Here is a 22885-nt window from a genome sequence, read left to right as displayed (position 1 = left end):
GAAAGGACTATAACTAGCTCCTGATACTCCTGACTAGGAACCTATTTATTTAAAATAGCTATCATTTATATATTAAGAATATCATCAGTGGAAGTGACATTCAAAATCCAATATTACTGTAATACTAATTCTTTAATACAGAAAAATCACTCTTCAAATAAAAAGACACTATAAAATCCTGAAATACCTTGATTCAAAAGATTGCTATCTACAACATATTTTAGTATAGTGTACACTGACACTCCCTTGAAGTTTAATCTGAATTATATCTTTATTTTAGTTGGATTAAAAAGTTTACTAAAAAAATTTTTTTACATTTACACTATTAAATAGAATTATGTAGTTAAATACTTAAATTTAATTATCATAAATTTTAATTAGCATTAACACCTTTGATTAATGCCTGACTCACTGGTAAGTCAGAATTATTTAAATCATTTGTCATAGAAATACCAGGAAAAGGCTATGAGTGTGCTTTGTACCTATAAAGGTCATCTGTATTGAGGTCAAAGAAGTTTTGACATTTCATACAGGTACCACACCTTAACAAGAAGATGGATCACAAATATGGAATTTAAAATTTGTGAATTAAGTCTTTTAAATTACCTGATATTTCCTTCAGAGGCAATATTGCTATTGTTTAAAAACAAACTTTTATGACTACTACCCTGATTAAGCAAAGAGGTAATTTAAAATTCTAACCAGATTAATATTGAATTTTCAATTAAAATCATCATTTAAAAAGTTTTACAATACTCACAGGTCCCATAATTGTGGCTTGCCAATGAAACACTAGAAAAAGAAAAACTCTTGTTATCATCTAAAAAATTGTATATGCTATTTTCAAATTAAATGGCAAAGTTTTGGAAAACACTTACTATCATCCCCAACTGGACCTGCAGAACACTGTGCTGGAGGGTCACGGGCCAAATCGCTAAGTTCCTATATAGAAAGAAAATTACAGGTCAAGATAATATGTAGACATGAAAATAAAAATACCATCTATTATAATAATTTTACAGGCTTCCCATTCCATGGGTGACAATGAAGAAATAGTACAGAATACTTACAGAAATAGCAGATTTAAACAAGGGCAATTTTAACTTTCCCAATAGTTGTACTGTATATAAGAAAATAAGTGGCTACTACAGATTTTTCATAATAGTAGACTCTATAGAAATATCAGAACCTTGGGCCAGTAGCTGCTCTTTTCTATTCACTACATTTCAAAGTCAGCTTACCATCACTGATTCCTTATATAGCTAAAGTTCTCAAACTTGATTATTAATGCACTGCTTTTGAAAGGATCCTTATTTTTTTTTTCCCTGAGGCTGGGGTTAAGTGACTTGCCCAGGGTCACACAGCTACGAAGTTTTTAAGTGTCTGAGACCACATTTGAACTCGGGTCCTTCTGAATTCAGGGCTGGTGCTCTACCCACTACGCCACCTAGCTGCCCTTGAAAGAGTTCTCATATATGTTATTATTAGGCTTAATGTCTTCCTACATATAGCTCTCCTTATTGAAGGAATGCTCTTGTATGCCAATTTGTATAAAGGTCAAAGTTTCCAAGTAAGGATTACACTTTCATAAAATAAAATGCCAATATCTAACTTGTAATTTTGGAAATTCTCTAAAGAGTATGAAATATTTCATTAAACAATAACTTTTTATTTACCAGAAGGCATACATAAAGTAATGCTTGTGAAAACTCAAAGTTAAGTGCCTTCTGTATGTAGTAGAAATAATAATAATAATAATAAATTATGGTCAGAATTATTAAGAAGCTTATTTTACATGTGATACTGAGAATAAACATTTATGGAAAACAGACACAAAAAAAAATCTTGTATTGAGGCAGACTGCTCAACTTTCTATGGTTGATATAATAAGTTACATAGAAACATTCATTTCTATGTCCTTTCATGAATGACACAAATGATTTCCCACAAGTTACTTTTATAGAACTAACTACTAGGACATAAAGCAGCTTTAATACAATTAAATAATTTTACATTTTTATGCTCTTATAAACTCAATTTCCAAAATGGTAATTACCTTCCAATATTCTTTACCAGAGCATAAAGCCCATTTTTCTTCTGTCACATGATCATTTTCTTAACTATGTTATCCTAGTTTCCTCCAAACCAACAGAGAAATAACTATTATCTTTTTAAGTTTCTGGGTCTTAGCTTACTTTTCCATTTTTTAAAAATTCCAGACATGTATACTTGATGATTTAAAGCTACATGTAAAAGAATTCCTTTTAGGAATCAATTGCCTAGAATTCATAAGGAAACAATTTTGGGGGGAAGGAGGACAAGCTCTTTGTTTTCATCAGTATAGGAGTTCTTAATAAGGAACATTCTCTACCAAAAAGATGGATACCATCTCCAGAATTTTTAGTTTTAAAAGTTTAAATAACTTGCTCAGACATCCTGACTTTCAGGCCAATTCTGATCATTTACACCTAAACCTAATGACCTCCAATACTAGATGTATATAATAACAGAATCAACAAAAGACTGTTATGTATTGAAAAACCCATTCATAAACAAAAGCTGAATTCACTTTTCCAAAATCGTTTTTACACAAGATCATCATGTTCACTCATCAGTCTTAAAAAAGTTTTTAAAGAGAAAAAGTGAGATACTAAATTAAGAGAGATTTTATTAAGAGAATAATCAGCCCCAAATCAGTGACACAGGAATTCAATTTAACTGAAATAGCAAGTAATTAAAGAGTGTTATGAGATAAGCATGGGAAATCCTTAAGTAATTTTTGTGTAGTAGATTAGCATGACCATTTTACCTATAATGAAAATTAGCTAATAAAATAATAAAATAAAGGAGTAGAGACAGCTGATAATGAAAACTCAATGATGGTACTGGGAAAATAGGATGTAAAAAAAACACCCTCTTTTAAAAAATGAGCTTTAATGAAAGAATGACATATGTGAGAAAGAAAAATGCAAGACAACACTATGGTTTTGAACATGAACAGTGGAATAGTGATGTCTGACTCAAAATCAGTCAGGAAAATTATGAGTAAGAGATATTTAAAGGTTTGATTTTTACTAACACATAATTGAGGATGCTAAACGGGAAGAACACCTAGACAAAGATCCTGAGCACAGCTGAAGATGTTCATCTAAGGGTCTACATAATGGGCAGAGTTGAAAAATGAGTGGCAATGACATTATCAAGAGAGATTTTTTTTAGTAAGAATGGGTTCAGATTCAAAGACCCAAATCAGTTTATTCCTAGGATTTTCTTATTATTCTCTATAGTGTCTTGCATCAGCTATGATCCTAAGATCCAAAGAGGAAGAGAAAAAAAATTTAGGCAAAAATCACCATATATTTGGTTAGAAAAAGGACAAGGAATGATTAAAAAAGACCAACAATGAAAACAAAAATAAGCACATAAAGATAGAAGGGAATGATCTAAGTATCAAATTTTACAGCAAGAGCTAAAAATATATTTGATCTGACAATAAGATCACATGATAATTTTTTAGAGATAAACGAAGAAAATGGTAAGCAGCAGAAATCAGACTGTAAAGTATCAAAGACAATGTAAAGTGGTCAGGGAACAAAGACAATGGGTATAAACTTCCAAGAAAATTAGTGAATTTTTAAAAATTTCAAGCTGGGTAAGGGTTGTCTTTCTAAAGTACTTAAAATTCCTTTCATTAATTTTATACAATTTTCTTTTCCTATCTTCTATATGCATTACTCACACTATACCCAAAATGGACCCTTCTGTCTCCCATTAATTCTCAAGCCTATTTTGCCTACACACTTTTTTTTTTTAAATCTTTCCTCAACTTAAATTCGTTCTCACATCAGAATTTCCCCAATTATGGCCTCTGCCTCTTCTAATATTTGACCACTCTTGCTGGCATTGCAAGGTACTGTAATCTTTCAAGAATCTTTGTTTATTCTCCAAAGCTAATTACAAACATCCTTTTAATTCAACAATAATAAATTACCTCATGTACTAGAAAAACCAGGATATGAATGGAGACTTTCCAAACAAAAGACTTAGATTAAGTGAGTAGCCACTGAGCTAAACTTCCATGGAAATGCAGGTTCTCAAAGTTGAAATAAAAGTTAATAAATTTGGAGACACCTCCTGCAGTTACTACTTAGAGGTGACAAGTAGAACATCCTCTCAAAAAAAGAAAATTTAACTTAAATTTGTGCCCGAAAGATGTAGAATTACAAATTTATTTGCTTTAATTATCAAAATGGTTATTTAGTGACAAAGCTAACTAAAAGAAAATACTAAGCAATAACAAATTAAAATAGTAATAGTAATAATAGTTCATAATAGTAATAAAATCTTTATTTTTAAAAACATACAAGTTACCCAGCAGCTTACATTTCATCAAAAATGAAGTACATACAAATGCATTTCCCAATAACTATAATCCAATAATAGGCAAAAATGCTTAAAAGTGTCCATTTTAGTCTGTCTTTCAATAGTAGTTTCAAGAAAAGTCAAGACCTTCAGTGGTCAGCTTATTATCCTACCTCCTATATATATATCACAGGATAAGAAGAAATAATTTACTTTATATGAACTCATTATTGACAATAGATGCAGGTGAATATCCACTTTTGGACAACAACATGGCAACATACAGTAAGAGGAGCAATAAAATTTGCTAATACTTTTTGATCTAGGACCTGTACATATAAAAATACTGATTTTACAATTATTGAGGAACAGCCTAAATAAACTAATCTATTTAGTGAATGGAATAAAATGCTACAAAGAATTTGCAATTTGGATTGGGAAAAAAAATTTTTTTTAATCTCTACCCTCTCCCCCCGACTAGGATTAAGTGACTTGCTAGGAAGTGTTAAGTGTCTGAGACCAGATTTGAACCCTGGTCCTCCTGAATTCAGGGCTGATGCTCTATTCACTGCACCACCTAGCTGCCCCGGATCTGGAAAAATTTATACCATTAAGAAATACCCAAACCAAGAATTAGTGATTTATCATTAGTACACTGATTTTGATTACAACTACTTTTAAAAGAGAAAAGATTTTTTTAATAAGACCACAAAAGCATAGGTAATCTAGACCAAAATAAAATAAAATTAAAGATTACTTAAAAAAAAAAAAAAAAAAAGGTTTATTTGGGACTTATTTCCACATTTTTTTTATTCAGTTCAATTGTTATTTTTAAAAAAGTGTTATCATAGCAAATGTCTCTCTCTTTGTTAATATATTTCTCATATTTAAAAGCTATTGATGGGGCAGCTAAGTGGTACAGTGTTTAGAGCACCAGCCCTGAAATCAGAAGAACCTGAGTTCAAATCTGGCCTCAGACACCTAACACTTCCTAGCTGTGTGACTCTGGGAAAGTCACTTAACTCCAACTCCCTCAGCAAAAAGAACAAATAAATAAAAGAAAAGAAAAGGTATTGAATACTCTCCTAATAGTTAGAAAATAAACACCAGTTTATTATTGAGTTATTATCAATCAATACATATTTACTGGGTTCCCACTTATATGCAAAACATATGGGGAATATATGGTTATCTTATTTCAAAAGTATTAGCTGAAATCATAGGATTTAGAAACTTGTAAGTAACCATAGATATCATCTAAAACTAAGTCCAAATAGCATATAAGCTATGTGTCTAAATGTAATAACTCTAATAGGCCTGAGAACATTAAACTTGAAATTTGGACTTCAAATATATCACTCTCACTAGAGCATCCTGTCATCAGACAAAGGAGAGGTTAAAGTAGAAGGGAAAATGTCATAAGCACTAAGAAGAGAGCTATAAGTGAAGGTTATTACACAAAAGAAATCCTTCAGTACTTCTCTCAAATTCTACCTTTCCTTGAAACATTGGAGATTAGAAGTGCTTTCATAAAAACAGTAGCCTACCATAGAAGTTAACAGTTTTTCAAAGACTATATTAAAAAAATACACAACTATAAATTACTCCATATTGTTTTTCTTTACAGAACCAACCTCTGGGTTGTTTCTTATGCTAATAAGTTACAATGATTCTAACATAAGTTAAGGAATTTTTTAAAAGCATTACAGGATCCTGGACAAGTGGGTCAAAGGTCTAACATTATCTAGGTACTCTCAAGAGGCAAATAAAAGGAAATTATAAAATCATTTAAATATGTGTGTTTATCTGGGCCCACATATACACACATATATAAAACCTAGATAACAGATCTAAATATATGACTTTTTTTTTTACTCCTTACTTCAAATACTTTTAAAGACTTGTTACTTCATTAGGACAGGTATGATCTCAACTAATGAAAATCACACTCTTCCAAACAGGTTTTTCTTTCCCCTAGGATCATTTGATGTAAGGGCCAAACTTATTAACATTTTGGCTACTTGGTTCTGAGACAAACAAGTGTAATCTATCATGCTCATCTGTACTCAAAATGCCCCTATTCTGGTAGGACCATACCAATGACAGGAACCTAAAAATGAGGAAATAATTAATTTTTTAAAAAATTAAATCTCTCTAATGATCTGAAAAAAATCCAATGCCCAATGTCAGAACAAATTTTCTTTTCCTCCCAGGTAGTATTATGCTCATAAATAGAAGGTGCTACTTACAATTTAATTATCTCACACATTGCTAATGTAGCATGTACCCTACTGCCTGGGAATAAAAACCATACTGGGGTATCAGGAAACATTATTATATAGTTGAAAATTCTATGTTTCTCCTTTTATTTATAGTGAAAGATTTCTTTATTATGACTGGTTACTAGACATGAAGTATGAGACAGTAAGAAAACTTTTGGTTTGTTTTTCAGATTTAAAAATTCTCTTGGGGCATCTAGGTGGTGAAGTGGATAGAGCACCAGCCTTGAATTCAGGAGGTCCCGAGTTCAGATCTGATCTCAGACACTAAAACTTCCTAGCTGTGTGACCCTGGGCAAGTCACAACCGCAGCCTCAGGTAAAAACCTAAATAAATGAATGAATGAATGAATGAATGAATGAATGAATGAATAAATAGATAAATAAATAAATAAATAAGTGAATGGAAATTCTCTTAACTGCCTGAATAAATTTTCATATATTTATTATGTCAAATATACAAAAGAGTCATAAAAGACAATTACCAATAATAATGCCATTCCTGCCAATTCATGTATTTTTTAATTTCAAATTTGATTTACTCCTAGAAATTAAAGACAGAACTAACATCATTATAGGCTATTCTTCAGGAAACAAGTTCTACATTGCCCACAGAATTAGATGTTCTTATTAAAAAAACTATGGGGAAGGAATGAAATTGAATACCAAAAGACACACCACAACTTCAATTATTAAAAAACAAAACTGTAACCAAAATGAACCTTGAAGCTACTTAATATTTTTAATGGATATAGAATTATAGTTTAGTAAATAAAAGATCATACTATTAAACAAATCCTCAAAACCCTCAAAAGTACATTAGTATATATTTTAACACTCCAGGAATCCAAGTGAAGATAGACATAAGGGAAATGGTGATGATATTAAAAAAACATGGCCCCATAAGGAAGAAAAAATTCAGATTCAAAATATTGTAAAAATGAACACTAAAATTTTTTTGATCTGTAAGGGGGGAGGAGGGGAAGAAATACTACTTAAGTGATTTCTACAACTAAATAAAATGAAAGTATGGCCACCAGTAAAGCATATTGGCCCAGGGATGATTCTTTTGCCAAGATTTACTTTAACAGTAGTTATTTGGACATTGAAGAAGTAAAAGTGAAAATTTCAAGTTAGCAATCCTAGAAACCACTTTAGGTTTAGATGAAGTTTTAATAGCCTCCCAAAAGATTGTAATTATAATCATAAAATAATTTGGTAAATTCCATTTTAAGTCATTTTGTTAATACATGACAAGAGTCTTTTATATTTATTATTTTGTGTGAAGAACTAAATTGTCATTTCTGAATTGACTTACTCAAATGTGTGCAAGAGATAATATACAAAATCATATTGGAAAAAATGAAAAAAAAAAAAAAACATGGCAATTTCAACTTGACCTATTTAAGATAATGAAAAATTTTAAGTGGCACTGTCTCATAAAACAGTGAGAAGATGAAATAATTTTCCATAACTTTGGCAAGAAATCATCTTCATCACACTTCAAGGATAAAACAAATGATTATTTGAAAATGGGAAATATCTATGAGGACTTATATAACTCGCCAGACAGTGAAATATAAATTCATGTCCACAGGAGGACTAATAATAATAAAGGGGTGTGTGTGTATGTATGACAAAAATGCCATAGGATAATAAAAGTAGGAAGAGCCGTCTTGTCTAGGGTTACAAAGCTAATAAAGTGTTGAGTATATGAAATGACATTTGAACTCAGGTCCACCTAACTCCAGGGCTGGTGCTCTATGCACTTCTCCATCTAGCTGCCCCATAAGCCACTTTTAAAGACTAAAACAATGATCTTAAATGTCAAAATCCTAAAGATTCATGAAAAGTATCAAAAAATAACTTAAGATAACTCACTAAATGTTAATATCATAAAGGCATAAAACAGTAACATATATTCTTGGCTAAAGGGTGTTTTTTTCATTGCTATATGGACTAGTGAGGAATTCTATTGGAAGGAATGATTCCCTTTATGCGGTGTGGGCTTTGAGAGATTCTTTTAAAATATTTAGTTTTGAGTTTGTGTGGAATGAAGATAAAGTGAAAAACTTCCAAGAATGTTTAAATTCCATTTTCTATATTTTATTAATCATCATTTCTAGGTTTATGACCTGCATTTATGTTGAGTATTAGCCAATATTTACCTAGACTTTAGGTGTATCTTGCTCTTGAGTATAGATAACATTGTACTAATTCTATCAAGTCCTGAAACAATGTAGTCTACTAAATTAGATCCATAATCACTCCAAAATCAGCCTAAATATTCTCAAAGGTGTACCCAATGTTAACATATCCAGACTTTGATATACACAATCAGCTGGAAGACCTACCTATTGGGGGAGAGGGGAGGGAAGGGGTGTAGATTAAGTTGACCACACATGATTGTCCTTGGTTCAGTGCTCCTCCCTACATCTTTACATCTCCAAGCTTCTCCCTAAAACAAAGACCCATCTTTTTAAACAACAATATCCTTTTACTAATAATCAATGCTATGCCATTAGAATTCAAATTTGTAGATTGGCCACAATAAGCATAAATTGGGTGTAACATACAATCAATAAAGAACTTTACATAAGTGTAATGCAAGAAAAATGTAGAATCACAAAAAATGAGTTCCTAAAAGAGACAACAAATAGAGAGCCTATATTCCACTGTTATCCTTATATCAAGAGGAACAGAAGTTCCTGCTGTAGACTGATTTATAGGGCATGGATATGAGCTGCATATAAATGAATAAATATAGATAGGTGGTTAAGAGAGAAACCAGAAGAATCAAGATTCCTTTTTTAAGTATTGTAGAAGGGTGGAGTTATTAAATGATTGACTTTATGAAAATTGTATACTATTTCTTTAAAGAGATTTGTTGGGGCAGCTAGGTGGCGCAGTGGATAGAGCACCAGCCTTGAATTCAGGAGGACCTGAGTTCAAATCTGGTCTCAGGCACTTGACACTTCCTAGCTGTGTGACCCTGGGCAAGTCACTTAACCCCAGCCTCAAAAAAAAAAAAAAAAAGAGAGAGAGAGATTTGTCCAATTTTTTAAATGGTAAGGAAAAGGGATATTGAAATTAAAATTTAAAAAGTCAGATAGCACTTGCAATTTACATATTAGAAAGTATTATCCTAGATTTTACAAATTCTAAACACCAAAAACGATTACTTCTGTGATGAAATGTTTTTCTAATGAAGATGTAACCAAGTTATTTTCTATTTTCTAAAGATGCTTGAAGCCAGTGAAGAAAAATCACTAGAAAAATCAAAAGCTCAGCATTAACAATTACTTTAGTTAACAAAACATCACAGGATTTCTCTAAATTCTTTTATAACCACAAAGCTCATACAAAACTACTGAATTATATATCATTAACTTATATTCTGTAATATTCTGTCCCAATCTTCAGATGTGCAAAACAAGAAACGCAATGTCTATAAAGTTCTGGGCTAAAGCAAAATAGTTAAGTGACAGAGACATTTCAGTCAATTTCATTTTTAAAATGGTATAATACTCTCAAAAAGCTACATATAACAATACTAAAATACTAAGTATTAGTTTTTAAGGACAGGTTAAATGCAAAAGATAATTTTCTTCACAACCTACCTGACATTTAAAAGCTTCTCAGTATAACCTTAGAAAAATACAACCAGAAGGGTTGGACTAGATTGACCTCCAAGTCTCAAACCAACTCTCTTGGAAGATGTGTTTGGATTGAACGGGAAATACAAAGGATGTTTAAAAAAAGAGAGAGAAAAAAAGAAATAAAATGTTGAAACAATAAATTTGACTTTTATACCAACTTTATATCATGACCTATGATCTACTTTCTATAATATAGAAATTAGATTTAAGGGGAAAATTTCAATGATTTTTTGAAAAAAAATTCTACAGTTTGTCCTTGAGTATTTAAAATAAATTAAAAACTTGTTATAGAATTGGGATAACTTTAAGATATATTAACTACTACTATAAATATACCATATAATAAAAAGGTCATAAGTAAATTGAACATTTTTCTTTTCAAAATCCATAAAATTTAAAACAAAGTTCAACTTCCAAATATAGTCATTATTCCATAATACCAACACAAATAAAAGTCAATCATCCAAAGGTTTGTTTTTTACTTAAGTTTTAAGACAATCAGTGACTAGCTTAAGTAGGCCTAAATGAAATCATGTTACAAAAATTACTAAAAATTTAAAAACCTATATTCTGCTCCAAACACAAAGCATTTAAATGCATTGCCTCCTGATATTCACATACCTATGCTAATTATTACTATGCAACAAAATTTTAAAATAATTCACTTCTCTGAAGAATCTATAATTTGTCACTACTTTTATAAGCCACATATGTAACAACTAAAAATGAAACCTATTTTCCTTCCCTCCCTATTTTTACAAAGGCAGGGATAATGAGTATTAAAAAAGCAACATATTAAGCCAGACTCTAATTTTTTGAATTAGAGGAGTAGATTCAAAAGAAATATAAAAGATATAAAAACACGAGAATTAAAATATGTAAATTTTATTGTTATATTTAATCTTCATATCTCCTTTATTTCCACATATATCCCATATATCTCCTACTGTAACTAAAAAAGTTCAGCAAAAATAAGATACCAAGTTTGACAGCACATAGATTACTTGCAGGACACCACCTTTCCAAAGGAAAAAAGATAGCCTATCTCTTCTTTGAGATCAAACTTAAGGATTTTAATTACTCAGCAATGAAGAATATAATTTACTTTTAAAAGTGACATTTGTTTTGACTTATAAAAATGATCCAAACAAGGAACCCTTTAATTAACATTTTCCCCTAAAAGAAAGGTTAGATACAAGTTAACTCAACTACTGAATTCACTTGGCTCTCTTATACTTCTTTCTCTTCTCCCCTCCCTCCCAATATTTTTAGACATGGTCAATGTAAAAAATGCTTTTTTTTTTTTTTGATTGTACATGTTTGTAATAGGGGTTTCATTTTCTTGATTTCTCAATGTACAGTGAGGAAAGAGGGAGAAAAGGGGAGAGAAAGTGATTTGAAATTTTGCAAGCAAGCTGATCTTAACTCAAAAATAAAATAAAACTTAATTTTAAAAGACCTTATTACATAGACCATATTACAAAGACCAAAGACCCTATTACATAAGATGTGCCTATATAAAAAAGACCAGGAAGCCAGATTTTTCTGACTCACAAAACCAGCTCTTGATCCACTTTATTACCAGACCTCATGACTGCCCCAAATTTAAAATTAGCTTTACAAATTTCTATTTTGAAAGGATATCTTAAATCCAAAGAGCAATTCTAAAAAACATTCTAAACAAAACATAAAGTCAATGCCTGTTGACAATTTCTCATATTTCTAATTATGGATTCACCTTTTTTCCTTCAGTTTTACGATCATCCTTCTATTTACCTACATCAGTAATTTTTTCTACTACTGAAGACCACTAAGATGATGAGTGCCTACATGTTTGCTTTTGCCTTTCAGTAACAATAAAGTTTCACACAGTGATAAGGGCATACAGAAAAGTGAAGAAAAAAAGAGGCTCATATTTCTATTGAGGAATAGCCAAGGACAACCAAAAATTAAAAATCACAATGAAAAGAAACAGGATAATTATGAGTTAAGTATAAAATGTTGATGAAAAACTTATTTTTAAGTTTTAGGTACACGTGCCACTCGAAGAAATAACTAATTTTTTGTGATGTTTTATTTTCCTATGCTTTTCCCCCACCTCAACTGGTGAGGTGGGTTCATTAAAACACTCAATGGGCAGGAAGGATACAGGTGATATGATGAAAGAGCAGAGGTAACCACATACAAAAAAGTTGTTTAAAGTTTATGTTAAAAGTTAAAAAAAAAAAAAAATTGCCTGAGCTCTTCCCAAATGACTCCCTATAGATTTAAAGAATGTCATAAATCATTCCTGGAGCAGCAGAACCCACAAAAGGAAGAAGTGAAATAATTTTCCCGCAGGAAAGGTTTATTACATCTGGATGAAAGAGGAGCACAGTCCAGTGTAAGCCTGGGCAACAAAGCCTCACTCAGCTCCAGCAAACCAGAAGCAGATCCTGGGAGCCACCATTAAATCAGCAAAAGCAACCACTACTTCTAGAATTTGCAGTCCAGAATTCTTTTGCTTTGCCATATTCAGATCCAAGTCATAGACCTGGATGGCAATCCAGGGTGAGGAAGAACACTAACACTACCACTACCAGGGCTTGTAAGCGTCACTGAAGTGGGGACCCTCATCACAGTCCCAAGGCAAAAAAGGGTGCTTCTGGTCACTCAGAAGTCCCTAGAAGTATCAGTGCTGTCCATCAACCTGGAAGCAAAACTCTTCTTCAAGAGTTAAAAGCCAAGAAACAACCTGGGAAAATGGGAAAAGGGAAAAAAATTTTGACCACAGAAAGCTACAGAAAAGGAAGATCAAAATGCTCAGAAAATGCAACAAAGCCAAAGCTCCTACATCCAAGACCTCCAAGAAAAATATGAATTGGTCTTGGGCCATGGTAGAGAGACAGCTCAAAAAGGAAGGGTTTTGAAAATCAAGAAAGGGAGAGAGGAATATTGGGAAGAGAAATGAGAATAAAAGAAAATTATGAAAAATCAGTCAATGGCTTGCTTGATAAAAGACACACACACACACACACACACACACACACACACACACACACACACACACACACTCACCCACCCTATCTGAAGAAAATAACACTTAAAAAACAGACCAGGTCAAATAATTAAAAAAATTCAAAAAGCCAAATGAAAATACCTCCTTTAAAAATCAGAATTGGCCAAACTGGAAAAAACAATCCACTGAAGAAAACTCATTTTGAAATAGAAATTAGACAAATGGAAAAGTTAAAAAGCTAGCTCAGAAAATTCCTTAAAAATTAGATCTGTGCAAATGTAAGCTAATGGCTTAATGAGAAATCAAGAAACAATAAAAGAACGAAAAAAAAAAAATACTACACAATGTGAAATATCTCATTATAAAAACAAATGACCTGGAAATTAGATCCATGAGAAATAATTTAAAAATTAGTGGACTATGGGAAAGCCAAGATCAAACACAGCCTAGACATTATTTTTCAAAAAATTATCAAGGGAAACTGCCCGAGGGTAACCAGGGGGTAAAATAGAAATTGAAAAAATTCACTGATATGAAAATTCCCAGTAATATTATTGCCAAATTAGAGTTCCCAGGTGAAGAGAGCATATTGCAAGCAGTCAGAATTTATCTGGGAGCCATCATCAGAATAACACAAGATTTAGAAGCTTCTACATTAAAGAATCAAAGGACTTGGAATGTATTATTATAGAAAGCAAAAGAACTCAATCCGTCAGGAGAAAAATGGAAATTTAAACAAAAGATTTTCAACATTCTTGATCCAGAGCTGAACATACAAGATTCAAGAAAAACATAAAACTTTTAATAGGAAAGAAAATCATAGGGGACTTAAAAATGTTAAAACTGTTTACATTCCAATATGGAAAGATGATATTTATCATTCAGAAACTCTCTCATTAGAGTAGTTAATACGAATATATGTAAAGGGCACAGATGACTTGAATATAAAGGAATAATACCTAAAAAAAATTAATAAATAAAAGTTAGAGGAATATACAGGTTAAGAGGAAAATGAAAGAATTGAGTAAATATCTCATAAGAAGAAAAAGCTTTTAGAGTGGAGGGGGAAGAGAGGTGGGGGAAGTAAAGGAGAATGAACTTTTCTCTCATCAGAATTAGCTCAAAAGGAAAAACTCAACTGGGTATATAAATCTATCTTACTCTACAGGAAAAGGAGGGGAAGGGATAAAAAGAAGTGAGACATGGGGAGTGAAGAGGTGAAAAAGAAGGGAGGGTAGATTGAGGAAAGGGGTTAATCAGAAGCAAAGGGTGAAAAGGAGAGAGAATAGAATAAAGAAGATGGAAGAGGAAGAATGAAAGGATATGGCATAGTAATTGAGAAAAAAAAATTTAATTAAGTTTCTCTGATAAAGGTTTCATTTCTCAAACACAAAGAAAACCGATTTAAATTTGAAAAATGAAAGCCCAATGACAAATGATCCAAAAAATGAGCCATTTTAAGATGAAATAGTCAAAGCCATCTATAGCCACATGGAAAAAACATTTAGCATTGATTGAAGAAATGCAAATTAAAACAATTCTGAACTACCTCATACCTATTAAGTTGGCCAACAGGACAGAAAAACAAAAATGAGCCGTTAACACACTATTGATGGAGTTGTGAAAGGGCTATGAAACTGCATAACTTTTGACCTAAAATTACCACTATTAGATCTGTATCCCCCCAAAGAGACTTAAAAAAAAAAAAAAATTCTGTTTATAAAGCAGATTTTTTTCCGCTGGCAAAAGAATTGATAATTGAGGGGTGTCCATCAAATGGAGAATGGCTAGACAAATTGTGGTATGTGATTATGATGGAATAATACTATGTGCTATAAGAAATGATAAACAGCAGGTGATTCAAGGCAGTTCCAATAGATTTGTGATTGAAAGAACAATAGGTATCCAGAGAGAACTATGGAGACTAAATGTGGATCAAAGCATAATATTTTCACTTTTTTTGGTGGTGGTGAGGTTTGCTTGTTTTTTTCTTTCTTTTGTTTTTTTTTTTCCCCTTTTGATTTGACTTCTTAACAGTTTAACAAACATGGAACTATGTTTAGAAGAATTGCACATGTTTCAAGCTATAGTGATTGCTTACTGTCTAGGGGAAGAGGGGAAAAAAACTGAAACATAAGAATCTTTGCATGTATTTGGGAAAAATAAAAAGCTATGAAAGAAAGAAAAAGAAAGTAAGAGGAAGGAAGGAAGGAAGGAAGGAAGGAAGGAAGGAAGGAAGGAAGGAAGGAAGGAAGGAAGGAAGGAAGGAAGGAAGGAAGGAAGGAAGGGAGGGAGGGAGGGAGGGAGGGAGGGAGGGAGGAAGGAAGGGAGGGAGGGAGGAAAGAAGGGAGGGAGGGAGGGAGGGAGGGAGGGAGGGAGGGAGGGAGGGAGGGAGAGAGGGAGGGAGGGAGGAAGGAAGGAAGGAAGGAAGGAAGGAAGGAAGGAAGGAAGGAAGGAATGATGAACAGGATACTCTTAAGAAAAACCTGAAAAGACTTTGATGCAAAGTAAAATGTATTGGGTACAAAGTAACAATAATGACAGCTATTCTCAGCAATACAATAATCCAAGACAACTCTGAAGAACCTACAAATAAAAAATGCTAGATACATCCCTAGACAAAGAATTGATGGTGTCTGACTACTGATTGAAGCTTTTTTTAAAAACTTTTTTCTCAAGGCTTTATTTTTTTTGGGGGGGGGAGGGGGACAGGGCTGGGGATTGGGAAGATTTTATTTTATTTTACAATATGACTAATATGGAAATGTTTTTCATGACTACATGTGTAAAATCTTAAGATAGAAGGTAAGGAGGAAGGGAAAAAATTTGGAACTCAAAATTTTAAAAACATGTTAATTGCTTTTACATGAACTAAGGGAAAACAGAATATTAAATAAAAAACCGAAGTCATTTTGAAATAATTAAATATAGAAACAATACCTACATTAAGAAAAAACATTTAATTATATCTTCACTGACCATTATAAAAATCCAACACGACCAGCTTCATAAAAAGTAATTAGTTTCAGCTAAGTTTCTATTAATTCTAAAGATTTAACAGTTTTCTAAAAAGGAGAAAGACTTTAGGGGAAAGAAAAATTAGAAGTCAGATATAAACTGATAAAACTGATTTCAAGGAAAAAATATCAAAAATGGTTTCTGGAAAAGTTTGTGGCTTAGCATCTCAAAAATCGTAACACTCCCTCAACTCCCCACAAACTGATAAGACTGCTAAAGAAACTGATTTGATTCCTAGATAAACCAGTTAATTTCCATTCAAGTTTTGTCTAAAATCTGTGGGCCCTTTTTTAAAATCACTGGAGTCAAATTCAAATAGAAACAAATCCCTGTATCTACATAATTAAAGAGAAGACAAAGTCCTTAATTAAAAAAATTATAAAGCTGCATTAGAATTTGAAATGACACTAGTTCTGAAGTTTAACTAAATCCCATTTTAAACGCTAGTTTGAAGTACTAATTAATAAACCAGTACTTCAAAACATTGAGAAAATTAAGTACTAAGGTTTATATTTGGTCATTATATGCTGACAAATTTAGTAATAATGTTTTTTAACTCAAGCTTTTAAAATATTTTCAGGACTCAAAGAAACACATACTTCTCTATTTCATATGGCTAAAAAGACAAATGGAAAAATATATAAATTATACAGGTAAGACACCTAAAACTTTCCCTGGTTTGGTAGGATGACAGTTGAACATTAGGACATTTTTCACTCATGTTTAAAAAGAAACAAACAAAAGAAAAAAAAAAAACTTGGATAGGACAAAAAACCTAAGAGGGAAATGCTGCCTTCAAGGGATGAGGAGCTAGAGGAATACAGGCTTGTATAGCTTCAAGGTCATAGAGATAGTAATAAGAGCCGAAAATTATCAAAGTGAATGAAAAAAAGCAGGTTAGCTTTGGAGTCAGTCTATCTGGGCTTATATCCAGGTTCTACTACCTGGGTGACTTGAAATTACAAATCACACTTCACTTTGGACTAAATTTCTTTCAGCTCTAAATTGCTTGGTTTATGGCACTAAGCCCACTACTGTTTTCAGTGATAACCAGAATAACACCGATTTAAAAATCAAATTCACCTTCAAATTCAACTAGCCTCAATCTTGTTGACAGTTTTCAAACAAAAAGAAATTATCCACTCCCCCAAATAAAAACAGAAGAAAGCCATAGATACACAAGAATACTTTGAGTGAAATCCGACTTCAGTTGGAGGATATAAACATTAATAAAGTGGAGGATTAAAATTGTATTTTATGCTTAATTATATCTGTTATTCTTAGAAAGCTACTATTTAAAGTACTCAATAATTGACTTCAAAAAAAAAAAATCCACAACACAAAAGGAAAAATAACTTTATGACGGGTCTTAAAGATTAGCAGAGAAATTGTGCAGCATTTATTTTATATTTGCATCTGATTCATTTCTTTTACATTTTTTACTAGCAATCAACTTTCAAGTATAGAAAAGCAAAGTATTAAAGTAGGAAACTTGATATATAGGCTCTAAATTTGATAGCCAAGGTTAAACGCAAAAATTTCAATTTAACATTTCCATTCCAAGGAAACCACATACCAAAAACTAAATTGCTTAATTTAAATGAAGGGTTTTTTTAAGAGCATCAGTTCAAATGCAATCAAAAACAACTGAACAAAAGGTAAATTTGGATAAGTAAAAAGTGAGAGAAAATAATTTGCATCAAGATCACTGAAAAAGGAAAAGATAAGTTCTGTATTCATTAGAAGGTGAAAAAAGTGAGCCTTAGAAGAGTTATTGCTAAAACAAATTCATATGAACACTTTAAGGAAAAGTCACAGACAAAAAAGCTTATTATTATTAAACTCATACATTACAACATATTCAGACAAAGATAAAAAACTTATCAAATTTCAAATCCAGTGAAGGAAAATAACATCCATTGGAAAATTTAAGAAATGCCATTCTTTATCCAGTTCATCCACCCAATTTATACATGGGTAGTGTAGGTTCCAGAACTGCTAGAAGAGGGTTTGAAAAACAATATGCTCAGTTCAGTCACAGTGACACTAAAATATCACTTTCTTCAAGATTGGTTTTGAGCCTAGACTACCCAATCCTTAATTAAAACTAATTTACACTATTATAGTACCTGTACAAAGAAAGTCCAATTCATTCTAACTTAGTTAATTCTTCTTGCTCAATTCAAATATTAATCACTGCCTTTCAGAGAATTTATAATCTTGAAGAGGCATATACAGTATCTTACTGCCACTCACCCTCCCCAACTCCCCACTCCAAGCTGTTGCAAAGACCTATTTCATCTTTGCAACATCTCTAATACACCATTTTCTTTCCTCTGATACTGTCATTACTTAGGTTCAGCTCTCCTCTTATCACCTCTCACCTTAATTATTATAATAGGGGTAAGGAAGGTAGAGTGTTGGAACTTAGTTCTGCATAATGTCTTTCTATTCAGCCCCTTAAGTGATTTTCCTAACACAGAGATATGTCACCTCTAATCCAGCAATAAACTCTCCAGTAACTTCTCAACTACAGGAGCAAATACAGGATGTTTTGTTTGACATTCAAAGCTTTTTACTATCTCATATCATTCTCCTCTTCCAGCTTTGAGATCTATCTATACTGCTATGGTTGCTTCTAATAACTACTCACATATCAATTTTAGCACTCCATAGTCTCAAGCAACAGCTAAGCAACGAGTTTATTAGATGCAATGGGAGTTTTTTTTAAATGGCTGATAGAGGGGATGGGGAGAAAGAGATTTGGAGGTGGGGAAGGCCCAGTCCTTAAGAGTCAACATGGAGTCATTATCAGAATTCAAATTCAACCTCTAAACACTTACTTGCTGTGTGACCCTTGGGAAATTAAGGCCCTGGCCTCAGTTTCCACAATAAGTAGGAATAACAACAAGCATAAATCTATCACCAGGGATGACAGTGAAGATCAGATAAAAGTGCTTAAGGGTATTTAGAAAATATTAGGTACTAAATATTCATTTCTTTCCCATTCTCTTCTATTACATTCAGAAGGTAACAGGGAGCCATTAGTTTATGAAATTCAGGAGGAGTAATATGGGTCACACTTTTGCTTTTGGAAGATGAATTGGACCACTAGGTAGAAGATATAATTAAGTTTGGCTGAAGTACTACAAGGTAATCCCTATATTACTATATAGATTTGACACAACTAAGTATTTGTAAGAGAAGGAACTAGAACTCTTCCTGGCTTTGAAGGTTGGTTCTCTGTCTCAAATCTTTATTTGGACAGCTTAAATAAAAACACAAGCACAATATCTGATAGATAGCAATTAAATACTTGTTGGCTTTGAAAACAGAATTCATTTCAAATTGAATTCCTCCAACAGAACAAATAGTCAAATTTTGTAGTAGTACCAATCTAAAGTATAAGTCTGTGAAAAACTACCAGACTAAGGCAATGTGTAATATGTCTGTAAAGAACACTTGGACTGAAAATAATCTATTCCAAGTCCCATCTCTGCTAATGACTAGTTGTGTCATCTTGGGCAAGTCATCTATCACCCTTTGATTTTCTGACTTGTAAATTGCTACATATTCTTTAAATGTTCTTTTGTAATTTGTTCCAAAGATGTTTATAGACTAAGAGACATCAGAATTGCAAAGAACCTTATTAGTTGCTTCATTTTTCACATAAACAGGCCACAAAAAAATTACTTATCTAAGAATAAGTATTAGTAAAAGATTAAGTGGCAAAAAACAATACTAACTTTAAATCCAGTCCTTTTTCACTATATATTCATGCTCAATCTCTGCAAAACTATTACTAGGTAAGTAACTGAATGTCTTGACTTTTAGTTCTTTCATATTATACATATATCATAATATATATACACATACTATACATATGTTAAGATATGTTTAAATTGCCTAAATAAAATAAAATTGTTCATACTTAAAAGTACATGTAGACTTGGATATCTTAAGGTTTTAGAATGTCCTTTGTCATAAATCAAAATTCATGGGGTTAAATTGGAGTATATGTGTATGTACACATTCACTCAAACAGATTCCCTAAGGTTTACAAGTGAACTCAGAAGACATTGTGTTCTATTGCCTTTAAAGATTTTTTTTTTTGTTGTTAAACATTTCCCAATTACATTTTAATCTTTGGGTTTCACTTGGGTCACAGAGTTTTGACATCTGGAGTAGATGACATGTCAAAGTTCCATCAATTCCAAGTTCAACTCCTTGTGAATAGAACTGTATGTGAAACTCTTAAGTTTAGTGAATATTCAGAAATATCTAAACTACACTAATTGACATGCATTTCCTCTTTGTGCCATATGTGCTAAGAATGTACTAAAATCAAACATTTTTACTCTAATTCCAATCTTACCTTTCATTGGAGGAAAAACATTATGTAAATGCATAAAAACAAAACAAAATGCAAATACAAGCTAAGAGCAAAAAAGATCAAGGAAATCAAGAAAGTTTTCAGGTAGAAGGTGAGGTTAAGCTGAACTGTGAATCAATTCTTTTCCCTTAGTCAACCACCTGAGTCCTACTTGTTTAATGAGTCCTGCAGATACGTAAAACTTTTAAGGATGTGAGTAGTAATTATTTAAAATAAAATCTTCCAAGATTTATATTGTTAAGAGCTACAACTTAACCTAGAAATCATCTCGGTCAACTTCCTGAATTTGCAAATGAGGAAACTAAGGTTAAGTAATTTGCCTTAAGTTTCAGACATCTAGTTAAGTAGCAGGGTCAAGATCTAAAAACAAGACTTTAATGGGAAATAAGTATTCTCCTTAGCACTAAAGAAATGTACATTTACTAATCATATATATAAAATACATATATATCTTCCATTTTTGAAATAAGTTGGGCCTTGCCAAACAAAGCTATATTAAAATATTAGTACATCCAATTAAAATTTAAAAAAATATATTCTTGCTACTAAGTGGACATCTGATATAGATTTAGTTTAAACAACTACTTTTAGTTTTTGGTTTTAGATAGATCTCCAAACAAAGCTTCTTTTCAGTTATTACATCAAAATTTTTCACAGTAACTTCTTTCCATTCTTAGTTTCAGAGAAGGCTGAGTTCATAGCCAGACTTTTTTTTTTTTCTTTCAAGTTTGTTGTAAATACTCCACCCTCCTGGATGGTGTAAGAGTCAAACCCAGAATACACGAAAGAGCCAAAAACTTAGAAAAATACAGTACTGCCATTTCCCCTGGCCTTATTAAAATTTTAAACCGGTAGCCTAACCTTGCAGCCTCCTATGCCCAAGGCAATTTGAAACAAATCATCAACGAATGCAGGTTTGTCACATAAGAGCCCAGAGATTGATAACAGAGAACTAGGCAAAGCAGCCGCCATCTTAAATGCAGGACAGAAGTTAGAGCAAGAAAAATTCTCAACCATCCCAGATGAAGCTTCCGCCATCCGTTCCGCTTTGGAAAACCAGAGATGTTCGGCAACTTGGATCAGTTATTGTTATTTACTATCATTCCCTCATCAACAGGTAAAACCACACTCTCCCCGGAAAAAATGCGGGTGAGGAAGGCTGGGATTACCCCACCCCCACCCCCGGCAGAGCTCAGATCGCTCTGCCTCGGAAGTGTCGACCCCATTGTCAGTGGTCTTCCCGGGTCCCAGAACAAGGGTCGGGAGAATACAGCACCATCCCCCAGAGGAGCGCACTGGCGGCCACCCTTCCAGAGCCCAGAAGACGACCAGGATTACTCACTTGGCGTGTCCCCTCCCTCAATGGAGGAAGGGGAGGCCTCGATTACTGGGGCACAAACATGGCCTGGAGTAGTCGGGCACCCCCCAAGGTCATACAGGCGCATCTTTCTGCCCCCAAAGGGCCCGAGGCTAGGCTTCCACGCTACGACACAGCTCCGAATGGCGCTTCTTGGGCTGCTCAATTGGGGGGAGGGGAATCCCCCAGGAAAATTAGGTCCCTCCTTCCAAGAAATGATTCCCAAGCGGGAATTGGCACCCAGTCCGGGGGGGTTCTAGGAGACCCCTAAGAACCCAGGTTCTCCCGGCCCACCGTCAGCACGGCCCCCGCCCTCCAGCCGCGGCTGTTAATTACCTTATTAATCCGTTTCAGCGCCATGGTGTGTGCTTCTTTCCGCCTGACTCCGCACTCTCTCGGTGGGCAGAAGGCTCCGGCCAAAAACTCTGATTATCCCGGGCGGCGGGGAGGGGTTGGGGGGAGGGGATCTCTCTTCTCACACCGGCTCCGCCCGACACAGGCGCCTTGTGCAAAAACGGACCAGATCAGCACTCGCCCGGACCCAGGGACGCCCTCCCCGCCCAAACTGTCGCGATCCGGGGTCCGGGGGAGGCCACGGAAGCCGTCCTCCAGCCCCGAGGGGTGCCTCGCCAAGGGAGGCCACGAGTCCGACCTCCCAGGAGCCGAGAGGGGGCTGGGTGGGGATGGGGGTGGGGGTCGGGGTCGGCGTCGGCTCCGGGGAGGAGCCGGGGCTTAGGCCTCGCCGCGCCGGCGTCACCGGTGCCGAGGGAGGCGAGTGGGGGAGGGGACAGACGGACGGCCCGGGTGACCCAGAGCCGCT

General features: G+C 33.6%; 1 protein-coding gene across 11 annotated transcripts in view; it reads right to left on the bottom strand.

The window, feature by feature from the left end:
* Nucleotides 1-22885, bottom strand: part of UBE2D3 (ubiquitin conjugating enzyme E2 D3) — a 51670-nt gene that overhangs the window by 16528 nt on the left and 12257 nt on the right. For 7 of the 11 annotated variants that reach the window (XM_074273784.1, XM_074273786.1, XM_074273787.1 and 4 more), the window contains 3 exons: nt 22402-22568; nt 879-942; nt 761-792 (listed from right to left, as the gene is read on the bottom strand). In XM_074273784.1, coding sequence (XP_074129885.1) covers nt 761-792; nt 879-942; nt 22402-22425 — 120 coding nt within the window. In that variant the 5' untranslated portion in view covers nt 22426-22568. Of the gene's footprint in view, nt 1-760; nt 793-878; nt 943-8994; nt 9094-22401; nt 22569-22885 lie in introns of those variants that run through there. The other 4 variants (XM_074273790.1, XM_074273791.1, XM_074273792.1 and 1 more) reach the window with 3 other exon arrangements.

The sequence above is a fragment of the Sminthopsis crassicaudata genome, chromosome 6 (assembly GCF_048593235.1).
Source record: "Sminthopsis crassicaudata isolate SCR6 chromosome 6, ASM4859323v1, whole genome shotgun sequence".
Lineage (NCBI taxonomy): Eukaryota > Metazoa > Chordata > Mammalia > Dasyuromorphia > Dasyuridae > Sminthopsis > Sminthopsis crassicaudata.
Note: the sequence above shows the minus strand (reverse complement) of the source record. Positions and strands in the feature narration are given on the sequence as shown.